The sequence below is a fragment of the Anabrus simplex genome, chromosome 1 (genome assembly GCF_040414725.1).
Source record: "Anabrus simplex isolate iqAnaSimp1 chromosome 1, ASM4041472v1, whole genome shotgun sequence".
In the NCBI taxonomy this organism is placed as follows: domain Eukaryota; kingdom Metazoa; phylum Arthropoda; class Insecta; order Orthoptera; family Tettigoniidae; genus Anabrus; species Anabrus simplex.
In genome coordinates, this window is record NC_090265.1 from 1,762,896,116 (window position 1) to 1,762,908,937 (window position 12,822).

The 12,822-nt window shown below is 41.2% G+C and overlaps 1 protein-coding gene across 1 annotated transcript in view; it reads left to right on the forward strand.

Annotated features, from left to right (window-relative positions):
* The window catches only part of LOC136864405 (nephrin-like), a 1,213,465-nt gene that overhangs the window by 1,088,647 nt on the left and 111,996 nt on the right, over nucleotides 1-12,822 (forward strand). Inside the window, exon 9 of the mRNA XM_068226736.1 lies at nucleotides 10,078-10,237. Within this exon, the coding sequence (XP_068082837.1) occupies nucleotides 10,078-10,237 (160 nt within the window). The remainder of the gene's footprint in view (nucleotides 1-10,077; nucleotides 10,238-12,822) is intronic.

A 12,822-nucleotide genomic window follows, 5' to 3' on the forward strand; every position in this document is an offset into this window, starting at 1 on the left:
ATTTGGCGAAATTTGACCAGTAGAAGAGATAGAATGATAGAACACATCTTAAGTCACCCAGGACTTGTTCAGTTGGTTTTTCAGGGAAGTATTGGCGGTTATAAACGGTAGTGGTAGAACAAGATATGAATATGAAAAATCGATTAGAATAGACGTAGGATGTAGTAGTTACGTAAAAATGAAAAGGTTAGCACAGGATAGGATGGAATGGAGGGCTGCATCAAACTAGCCTACGGAATGATGACCTAAACAACAATGCAATATTATTATTATTATTATTATTATTATTATTATTATTATTATTATTATTATTATTATTATTATTATTATTATTATTATTATTATTATTATTATTATTATTATTACCCTTGAGGATCGTTTTTCCCTCGAACTCAGTGAGGGATTCCACCTCTACCGCTTCAAGGTCAGTGTCCTGGAGCGTGAGACTTTGGATCGGGGGGATACAACAGGGAAGGAGGGCCTGTACCTCGCCTAGGCGGCCTCACGTGCTATGCTGTGGGGGTGAGGGAATTTGAAGGGATAGACAAGGAAGGAGGTAGGAAGCGGCTGAGGCCTTAAGTTAGGCACCATTCCGGCCTTTGTCTGGAGGTGAAGTGGGGAACCACGGACAACCACTTCGAGGATGGCTGATGTGGGAATCGAATCCTCCTCTCCTCAGTTGACCTCCCCAGGCTGAATGGACCCCGTTCGAGCCCTCGTACCACTTTTTCAGATATCGTACCAGAGCCTGGAATCGAACCCATGCCTCCGCGGGTGGCAGCTAATCACGCTAACCACTACACCACAGAGGCGGACATTATTATTATTATTATTATTATTATTATTATTATTATTATTATTATTAGTAGTAGTAGTAGTAGTAGTAGTAGTAGTAGTAGTATTCAGGAACAGAAACGTGCAAATCAGTCGTACACATAGGATGTGAGAAATGGCAACTGGCGCCGTCTCTGCCTGCAGAGCTTCCCATTGACAACAGCCTCAAGCTGGGACGCATGACGTGATCTCACCTGCTTGCTGTTCGTGGACCGCATTGTGGTGAGGGAATTGTGTTCACGGTCACACTGCACAGTGGACACTAATGGTGCCTAAGAGAAATGTTATTCCATCCATACAATAATCAAGGAATAATAATAATCTATATAAATAAAATCGTAAATACTGTGTGTCTGTACATTGACTATTTTGGTGAAATTTCCGTACAGTTATCCGTTTCAGGTGTAATAGTGACCATCTGAATAATTTTTAGCTTTGGTGTCTGTTTGTCTATTTGTTTATCTGTTTGTATGTTTGTCTGTAACTTGAAAACTACTGGATATATTGCTACCAAACTTCATATTTGGAATCCACCTGTCCTTGGGTAGGATTTAGGGCCAATATTGTTTCTAAATCACTGAATTCACTGGGAGTTTATAGGAAACCGAAACATCGATTTTGCACTCCCACAAAATATACACCGGGCGAGTTGGCCGTGCGCGTAGAGGCGCGCGGCTGTGAGCTTGCATCCGGGAGATAGTAGGTTCGAATCCCACTATCGGCAGCCCTGAAGATGGTTTTCCGTGGTTTCCCATTTTCACACCAGGCAAATGCTGAGGCTCTACCTTAATTGAGGCCACGGCCGCTTCCTTCCAACTCCTAGGCCTTTCCTATCCCATCGTCACCATAAGACCTAACTGTGTCGGTGCGACGTAAAGCCCCTAGCAAAATATATATATATATACACAACCAAACTTAATGGATATCTACCTGACTTAATAAAATCAATTTCTAAACCGGTTTTCTCAAATGCATCATTTCGATACGAGGATTAATAAGGGATATAACATTAACGGACCGCTTTTCGGTACAAGTCCGACCGGACTTAACAACGGATGCGTGTAAAGCGTATGTCTTATTACTTAAAAACTACTGGAGATATGTCAACCAAACTTCATATTTAGCATCCACCTGTCCAAAGGTAGATTTTGAAGTCCATACCATTTCAAATTCCCGGAACGGACTGGAGATTTATTTCGCACCAAAATAGTGATTTTACACTTCCGAGGCGGTAAAGGCGTGCTCGGTTCGCCCGGAAGGACGTGGGTTCGAATCCCCGTCAGGAGGTCGTAAAATTTAAGAAACGAGATTTCCACTTCCGCAGGTGCACATTGCCTTGAGGTTCACTCAGCCTACAGCAAAATGAGTACTTGGTTAATTCCTGGGGGCAAAGGAGGCCGGGCGTAGAGCTAACCACTCTACCCTATCACGTGCCGGGGTTACGGATAGTGGAAGCCTTTACCTTCCACCCCTCCAAGGGCCTTCATGGCCTGTACGGAGATGACTTTGCTTTTTACAATATATACAAGACTAACCTGACTGAAAATCGACCAACCTGGATGGATATTCATTTCGAAAACTTTTTTCTCATGTGCATTTTTTCAATAGGTGAATTAATAACGGAGATATCATGGACGGTTGGTTTTACAGGCTATGTACAGCGGACATAGCCCAAAAGTGTTGTACGTAGAGCATATTTTATATATAAGATATATATAAGTAAATAAAATCGTAACGACCGTGTGTCTGTACATTGACTATTTTGGCGAAAGTTTCGTACAGTTACCCGTTTCAAATGTAATAATGACCATCTGCATATTTGTTAGCTTTAGTGTCCTGAAAGTCCTCATTTTTAAGCTCTCCCTCAAAGCAAGATTGAGGCACAGTCTGTCAGACGAGCTAGAAAATTGAAATTTGGCAAAATTACAAGTCTTAGCCCGTAATCGACAGAAAGTTTCCAAAGATCTTTGAATATTTCACTTCTTACCCCCGAAACATTTCGGAATATTGAGGCAAATCTAATGTCCGTGCAGACCTTTGTTTCGAGATATTTCGCGGCTAAACGGTAAGTCATGTCACAAAACGGATGACACAATCTCGATTCAATTTGGAGTAATCAACAACTTTGAACCTATGATTTTTTGTCGTATCTCTCTCCCTCATACGTTAGATTTGGCTGTATTTCTGGAGTGTTCGTAAATTTGGTGATTTTTACACGTATATTTCTTTGTTTGACACACTTATGGGAAAGACAGAGTTATCAATTTTAGTGCGCACATGTACACAATCGAAGGCCCTATGTGGACCAAATTTCATGATTCTAGCTTATAAACGCCACTCAAGCTTATTCTTCTACTAATTTCGTTCCACGCCATCTCTCCACTGACAGCTCGGAACATACCACTTAGTCGAGCAGCTCGACTTCTTTCTCCCAATTCTTCCCAGCCCAAAGTTTGCAACATTTTTGTAACGCTACTCTTTTGTCGGAAATCGCCCAGAACAAATCGAGTTGCTTTTCTTTGGATTTTTTCCAATTCTTGAATCAGTTAATCCTGGTGAGGGTCCCATACACTATAACCGTACTCTAGTTGGGGTATTACCAGAGATTTATATGCCCTTTTATTTACATCCTTACCACAACCCCTAAACACCCTCATAACCATGTGCAGAGATCTTTACCCTTTATTACAATCCCATTTATATGATTACCCCAATGAAGATCTTTTCTTATATTAACACTTAGGTACTTAAAACGATCCCCAAAAGGAACTTTCACCCCCCATCAACGCAGCAATGAAACATGAGAGGACTTTTTCTATTTTTGAAACTCACAACCTGACTTTTAACCCCGTTTATCAACATACCATTGCCTGCTGTCCATCTTACAACATTATCGAGGTCACGTAGCAGTTGCTCACAATCTTGTAACTTATTTATTACTCTATACAGAATAACATCATCCGCAAAAGCCTTACCTCTGATTCCACATGTTTACTCATATCATTTATATATATAAGGAAACATAATGGTCCAATAATACTGCCTTGAGGAATTCCCCTCTTAATTATTACAGGGTCAGATAAAGCTTCGCCTTCTCTAATTCTCTGAGATCTATTTTCAAGACAAATAGCAACCCATTCAGTCACTCTTTTGTCTAGTCCAATTGCACTCATTTTTGCCAGTAGTCTCCCATGATCCACGTTAACAAATGCTTTAGACAGGTCAGTCCTTAGCTGCCTTCTTAGCCAGATTCAGTTTCTAGTAAGTTCCTTCAATTTCTCCTTACTTCCACAGCCATCTCTAATTCTATTTCTTTCCAGTCTGCACCTTTCTTAGACTCTTTATTTCTCTATTAAAGTAAGGTGGGTCTTTACCATTCCTTACCTCCCTTAAAGGTACAAACCTGTTTTCGCATTCCTCAACAAATGCTGTAAACCCATCCCAGAGTCTGTTTACATTCTTATTTACCGTTTTTCACCGATAATAATTACTTTTTAGAAACTGCCTCATGCCTGCTTTATCAGCCATATTGTACTGCCTAATAGTCCTACTTTTAAGACCTTCCTTTCTATCACATCTATTTTTAACTACGGCAAGAACAGCTTCATGATCACTAATGCCATCTATTACTTCGGTTTCTCTATTGAGCTCATCTGGTTTTACCAGTACCACATCCAGGATATTTTTCCCTCTAGTTGGTTCCATCACTTTCTGAATCAGCTGTCCTTCACATATTAACTTATTTGCCATTTGTTGGTCATGCTTCCTGTCGTTCGCATTTCCTTTCCAATTGACATTTGGTAAATTCAGATCTCCCGCTACAATCACATTCCTTTCCATCTCGTTTCCCACATAGCTGATTATCTTATCAAATAATTCTGAATCGGTGTCAGCGCTATCCTTTCCCGGTCTGTACACTCCAAAGACATCAAGTTGCCTATTATCTTTAGAAATGAGCCTTACACCACTATGTGAGGAACACCACAGGATTGTGCATTGCCCGTGATTAGTACCATAATTTGTGTGTACCACTATGGGTCTGCCTTGCCTGTGAGTGGCGCTTTTTATGTAAGGAACACCATGGGTCTATGTTGCCTGTGTTATACATCGTGTGTCTATATTGCCTATGATCAGTGCCACTATGTGAGCGACACCATTTATTTATTAATGTATTTATTTAATTATTTATTTATTTATTTATTCATATATTTATTTATTTATTTATTTATTTATTTATTTATTTATTTATTTATTTATTTATTTATTTATTTATTTATTATGCTTCAGACAGGTACAAACCTAACGATGTGAAACACATATACTATTACATTATATAAAAACTAATATTAAATTAATATATTATATCTCTTATGATTGTCCTTGTAAAATAAAGTCATAAATGAAATAAAAATACTGTACACTTTTCTTCATCAGACACTTGGTGTTAATCCAGAGGAGTAGGCTATGTGCCGTCACCTGCTTTCACCCTCTCCCTTCCTATTTGTTTTTGCTATTTGCTTTACATCGCACCGACACAGATATGTCTTATGGCGACGGTGGGATAGGAAAGGCCTAGGAATGGGAAGGAAGCGGCCGTGGCCTAAATGAAAGTACAGTCCCAGCATTTGCCTGGTGTGAAAATGCCTCTCCCTTCCTACTATCATATATCACGTCATTCATTTCATCACATTAACTTCTCTGATGAGGTTGACGTCAGGAAACGGCATCCGGTCATAAAAACCCACGACGAGAGATTCATCTCACCTCATCCCCGACCCCGCAGAGAAACGGTACAAGGGTTGGACAAACACACTCCTTTGTCTGTCCATGATATGCATGCAGTTTTGTAGGCATTAACTTTGGTCTATTGTTGTAAACGATTCGGAGAATATAATAAATGTACCATTCAGTTATTACGTCTAAAACACTCTGATTTTGTGAAATGGCTTTATGAATGATTTAGATGGCCATTGTAAAATGTCATTTTTGGGTTCCTATTTTCTCCAACTGCTCACTATTTTTCTGTTAGTGTTACTTGTTTCGATTTCATGGTTATGGTTTATATTGCAACTCGTTATAGTAGAAGTGTTCGGCGTACGATATTTCAGAGTGCCATAACCAGTATCATTCAACACTCTCCAGAATACGCCTTTTACTGGAAGTAATTCATAAGTATCTAACATTATATCATTTTCCCTCTCGGATATCCCTATCTATCTATCTATCTATCTATCTATCTATCTATCTATCTATCTATCTATCTATCTATCTATCCCGCCTGTTGTCATTTCTTGATGGATGCAGTATTTTTGTATCCATCTCTTGGCACAGGCCAGAGCAAAGTGTAGTTTGCACCGAAGTCCCAGTCTCATCCATGGCTGTGACAATATGGAAGCTGCTGGGGTATTGGTGGTGCTGAGTAATGACATTTGGGGCACAACTAGTGTCTGAGTGTTATGAAAGGTGTTGCTCATAGGATCAGTCGTGCTGCAGTGGCACCTTCTGGTCCAGTGAGGAAAGCAATGGCAAACTACCACACTCCTCATCTTGCCTAGTACGCCTCATTTGGGCTCTGACATTGGGTTTTGCAGTTTCCCTATAACTGCATAGCCTTTGGTGGTGCTAGTTGAGGATCCAACCAGCCTCTGGGCTGATGACCTAACAGACATATATCTATCTATCTATCTATCTATCTATCTATCTATCTATCTATCTATCTATCTATCTATCTATCTATCTATCTATCTATCTATCTATCTATCTATCTATCTATCTATCTATCTATCTGTCTGCCTTCTGACACCAGCAACAATCATCTATCTCCTAATACCTAGCCAAGCAAACTTATAGCTTTACGTGACTGCTGATACCCTGTTTGTAGCAACGAGACTGTCAGGTTTTAAAACTAATGCGAACCAATAATAATGTGTCTTTGTATTTCAGAGTTAGGGGCGCACAGCTCTGACCTTGTATTCGGGAGATGGTGGATTCCAACACCACTGTCAGCAGCGCTGGGCTTAGACTGTGGTGTTCTTTCGAGAGGGCTGCAGTATGAAACAATATTTCGTTTCGATACCACAAAATTCCGTCGTAGCAGATCAAGTGGGACATATCCTTTAGTTCGGCTTCAAAATTAACTATTTGAAACCCAATTACGAATGTTCCTCGGGAGACCGCAACGTAATTATGTACATATTTCTTGACTTCTGAGGATTTCTCTCTTCCCCTGTACTATCTTGGATGAAGCTGGGAATAAGATATTCAACACTGGCTGTAATGCATTTATCTGAAAATGACAATTTCAAGTTTGCCATGTAAATCACATTTTTAAACCGGTCCATAATGATGTCAAGGATTTTACTGACAGTGCTTGAACATTTTGAGATAGAGTCCGTAATGAACGATAAACTGGAAGTACTTCGTTATCTTCAGCTAGATCATTTGGCCTTATTTCTGCAACATATTGCTATGAATAAATCATTTGACAGTTTAAAACAATGGGATTCTGTGGTTTCCCATTTTCACACCTTAATTAAGGCCACGACCGCTTCCCTCCCACGCCTAGCCCTTTCCTATCACATCATTGCCGTGAGACCTATCTGTGTCTGTGCGACATAGAGGAAACTGTAGAAAGAAGAAATATCACCCGTGCATTTACGTGGACAGAACGGCGGCTGCTTTACTGAGAAGACATTGACAATGTCGTTTGGCTACCACGTCCATTCGTTTTCTACGTAGAGGAGTGTTTGAATGTGTAGAAGTTATGAGACAACATTATCTCAGATAATGTTCACTCTGCCCGCGAAGTGAACTGATTGGATAACTTCAACAGCTCTAACGGTCATATACCTGGTTCACATTGTTTTCTACCATTCTGTATAGTGTTGTATTGAAAAATATTGCATCGGGATATACTGTTCACATTAGTGACGGGACTATCGAATAGAAACTACCGAATTATTCGACAGTCGTCAACTATCGTTACAACCGATTGTTTCCGTTTCCATTCGGTTTTTCATACGGTTCGCAAATTCCAATTGTTTCCACTAGTCAGCGCTGAAATCGGCCTCCACTTTCGTTATGGAGTGAAGTCTGACTCAAAGTTGTATAATGATAAGTGTAGTTTATTATTGTGCATTTCTTTCTTAATCTGTTTACCCTCCAGGGTCGGTTTTTCCCTCGGACTCAGCGAGGGATCCCACCTCTACCGCCTCAAGGGCAGTGTCCTGGAGATTCAGACTCTGGTTTGGGGATACAACTGGGAGGATTACCAGTACCTCGCCCAGGCGGCCTCACCTGCTATGTTGAACAGGGGTCTTGCGGGGGGATGGGAAGATTGGAAGGGATAGACAAGGAAGAGGGAAGGAAGCGGCCGTGGCTTTAAGTTAGGTGCCATCCCGACATTTGCCTGGAGGAAAAGTGGGAAACCCAGAAAAACCACTTCCAGGATGGCTGGGGTAGGAATCGAACCCACGTATACTCAGTTGACCTCCCTAGGCTGAGTGAACCCCGTTCCAGCCCTCGTACCACTTTTCAAATTTCGTGGCAGAGCCGGGAATCGAACCCGGCCCTTCGGGGGGTGGCAGCTAATCACACTAACCACTACACCACAGAGGCGGACATTGGGAGGACATTGTACATGTTATCAATAGATAATCATGTTATAGTTTTTACAAATACTTTCCATATACTAACCATAAATCTCTAATGATTGAACATTAACCTGAAATGAATGGAATCATTAATTAACATACGCACTGTTACTTGGTCCTAAGAAAACATGTTATTTTTCATTTAGTTTAGTTCGCTGTATTCACAATACTTTAATTTGTGGTGTCATTATAATAAGGTGTAAACCTAACATTCGTCTGAAATAACCTGAAGTTTGTTATTTTATGAACAGACGATCTTACATTCAATAACTTGTGCTTAGGGACACAGACATGCATTTTATTTAAAATGAAACATAATCACCACAGTTACTTTAATCGGGACAGTTTTTCTTATCTTATAGACTAACGTAGGGGCCTACTACCGCAGAACGAAACGTATATTACTACATTATAACCTATGTCAAACCGAATGAAAATCATCGAATGTTTTCATTCGATAGTCACGCTTCACAATCGATAGTCTACCGATAGTTTAAAATATTCGATATTCCTATCACTAGTTCACATGAACTATTTTGAAAACTTACTCACTTAAAGTGTGAGTAGCTGCCACCCCCAGAGGCCCAGGTTCGATTCCCTGTTCTGCCACGAAATTTGAAAAGTGGTACAAGAGCTGGAACGGAGTCCACTCAGTCTCGCGAGGTCAACTGATTAGAGGTGGGTTCGATTCCCACTTCAGCCATCCTGGAAGTGGTTTTCCGTGGTTTCCCACTTCTCCAGGCAAATGCCGGGATGGTACCTAACTTAACGCCACGGCCGCTTTCTTCCCTCTTCCCTCTCTAACACTTCCAATCTTCCCATCCCCCCGCAAGGCCCCTGTTCAGCATAGCAAGTGAGGCCGCCTGGGCGAGGTACTGGGCATTCTCCCCAGTTGTATCCTCAGACCCAGAGTCTGAAGCTCCAGGACACTTCCCTTGAGGCGGTAGAGGTGGGATCCCTCGCTGAGTTCGAGGAACCCTGGAGGGTAAGCAGAGTAAGAAAGAAAGAAATGTACGTCATTTACACTGCGTTCAAAGCGAAAACTTTGAAGAATGATAGTACTGAAAATTGACTGAATCACGCTGAACGTTTTCTCCATTTCTTGCTGTGTCAGTTAGTTTTCATGGACAGCCATTCTTGTCGTAAAGGACGTTTACGTGATTTGCAGTGGAATTCTATTCTGGGTGCATTTTGTGGGTAAATGGCCTTTCGTATGTGTATCGAGTCACGGTGGCATGCAAACATGTATTTTGGAAATTAATCGACAATATTTCGCAATTTTTGATAGCTGAAATACACTTGAGAACCGGCGCCATTTTAATTTAATCTGGACTTTAATAAGGACACAGATTAATGCACCACATGCGGCACTTTGCTACAGTTCACGCATGTACGCCTCACCAACTGATCAAAATTGTTTGCACAAATCCTGATCAATCTCCTACAATTCAGTACCTTCGAAAAATGTTACAGTACAAAGCTCGTGAGATCCTTTCATTTAGTATGCGAATGGAAGCCTATAACAGGTATATAGTAAGCTACCTTAACAACCATTTCATGTTATGCAGAAGTATGGTTTCTTATGTTACAGGGTCAGCTTCTTCAGAATAATGCCAGTGCTGGGACCATCCTGAGTAACCAGACATTAGTCTTACAGTCTGTGGATCGGAACTCGTCCGGACTGTACACATGTGTGACTTCCAACACTGAAGGAGAATCAGAGAGTAACCCGTTCAACTTGGATGTGAAATGTAAGTAATCCAATTCGAGAACATTTGTTTTAAAATGAGATACATTTCTGGGTAATAAATAACCATTCGCAGTGAAGCAAAAATGCCTAGGGCACATTCCTGATCCGAAAATTTGGTTCCACGTGCAATTTTCTGTATTACACAATGGTAATACGCTATCCTAGTCAGGTAAAGGCGTAGAATAGGGGAGTTATTTTAAAGTCCTAGAAGCCAGTGATACGAATTAGGATTGGGAGAGTTATTTCAAAGTCCTAAAAGTGAATGATACGGATTTGTAATATTTTAAACGCTCCCAAAAGCCACTGACCTCACTGGAATGAATAGAACAACCTCTAACCGACTGCATCACTCAGTTCGGCTGTAAATGGCGGTGATAAAATCGGCTTTTCTTAGGTATCCTCCAGTGAACTTATCAACGTAGTCCCCGAGTACATTGTTTGATGCGTCACAGGCACCTCTCACCGCAAACAGGAAACATTTTCTTTTGGATGGTTGCCGGATATTTGCGGTCACCAGACATCAGCGGTCACTGAGATATACTTGTGCCCATTCACAGAAATTCCCCAGCAGTCACAGGAGATTTGTGGTCACTCCAACAGCGGGCGGGCCTCGCTAGCTTAATCTCGGGATATCCCCGCTAACCTGCCTGGGCTCCTGCTCGCTTGCTGTGAGAACAACATTCTTCTCTCACGCGCACTGTTTAGAGAAACAATGTCTAGTTGACGCATCGTTGACACACGTTTGAAAACGGGCACTTTTTGCGTTCCCCTGCGATAAAAGTATTAAAATATAAATTAAGCATTCCAAATCTACATGACCTAACGTGAAATTATTCGAGTAAAATAATGGTGTTATTGAATTGTCTGTAAGCGTATTGCTTATTCCATTTACTGCGATTCTGTGGTGACCGCAAATCTGCGTGCCGCGAATGATGTTTTTATTATTATTAACAAATACATCGCAACTGGAAATATCCCAGTGGCAATGGTCATTTAGTCGTGTAATAATAAAGTAATGTTAAGACACAATTACCCAACAACAACAACAACAACAAGTGTACAAAAAGCAATTCCATGGAAAGAAAAAGTTACAAGAAATACTACTAGTTTAACATTTTTTGCTAGGGGCTTTACGTCGCACCGACACAGATAGGTCTTATGGCGACGATGGGATAGGAGAGGCCTAGGAGTTGGAAGGAAGCGTCCGTGGCCTTAATTAAGGTACAGCCTCAGCATTTGCGTGGTGTGAAAATGGGAAACCACGGAAAACCATCTTCAGGGCTGCCGATAGTGGGATTCGAACCTACCTGCATGTGGGAAACACCACATTACAACAGGTCAATGAATTTGTCTATCTTGGGCAACTTGTAAACATGAAAGGGGACTTAAGACCGGAAATCTTCCGACGTATCAAACTAGGATGGCAAGCCTACGGAAGAAATTCTTCAGTCTTCAAATCCAACATGCCACCCCACCTAAAGAAGATAGTCTTTGACCAGAGTGTTCTCCCCGTACTGACTTACGGTTGTGAAACCTGGACATTGAGCGAGTTTGTTAAGCAAAAACTCAGAACAACCCAAAGAGCTATGGAACGGTTCATGCTAGGCTTGACGAAGAAAGACAGGAAGAGAGCAGATTACATCAGGTCAGTCACAAAGGTCAGTGACATTTTAGAAAGGGTATTTACCCTAAAATGGCAGTGGGCAGGCCATGTTGCTCGGAGAACTGATGGTAGGTGGACAAAGCTTGTGCTTGAGTGGTGTCCGAAAGATCATCTCAGACCAAGGGGAAGACCACCGGACAGATGGGATAAGGACATCCGGAAGATTACTGGGATCAATTGGCAGAACATCGCTCAAGACCGTCCCAGATGGAGAGACCTCATGAAAACCTACCTTGCTTCGGACTTAAAGAGGCCACATCGTAAAAACGATTGAATATGGCTGATAGTGATCTCCCGGATACAAGCTCACAGCCGCGCGCCTCTACGCGCACGGCCAACTCGCCCGGTAGTTTAACATTCTAAATCCAGCATCATGATATACGAATTCTCACAAACTTAAGTATTTCCAGTGCTTAACACTACGGCTTACAATAATATAGGTTGATCTTACTACACTTTTTGGATATCCTTCAGATCAAGTTTCTTAGTGCAGCGCTTTATCGACAGAACTCCTTGCTGCATAAAGGAAACACGAATATCTTATACAGGACATCCTTTTGACCATAAAAATGCATTACAGGACGCTCGTTATCTATTATATTCCCCGAGAACGATCACAATAATTTTCAAACGAAGCTGGGCAAACGTGTTACTTCAAATTACCACTTGTTATCTGAACAACATCCAGCCGGTTTGTGTTTTCGATTGAGGATGCCTTCCAAAATTTCTGACTATGATTTGCATCTGATTTGCATCTGATTTGCATCACCTTGTAATCTGTTAGCGGCTGGCATTCTTAATACCAGATTTCCCACTGAACTACTGAGTTAACTAATACCTCTAAATTCCCTTCATCGATACATTGGCCACTGCACGAATCAAACACATCTGCTACCAATACTCATATTACTTCGTAATACGTA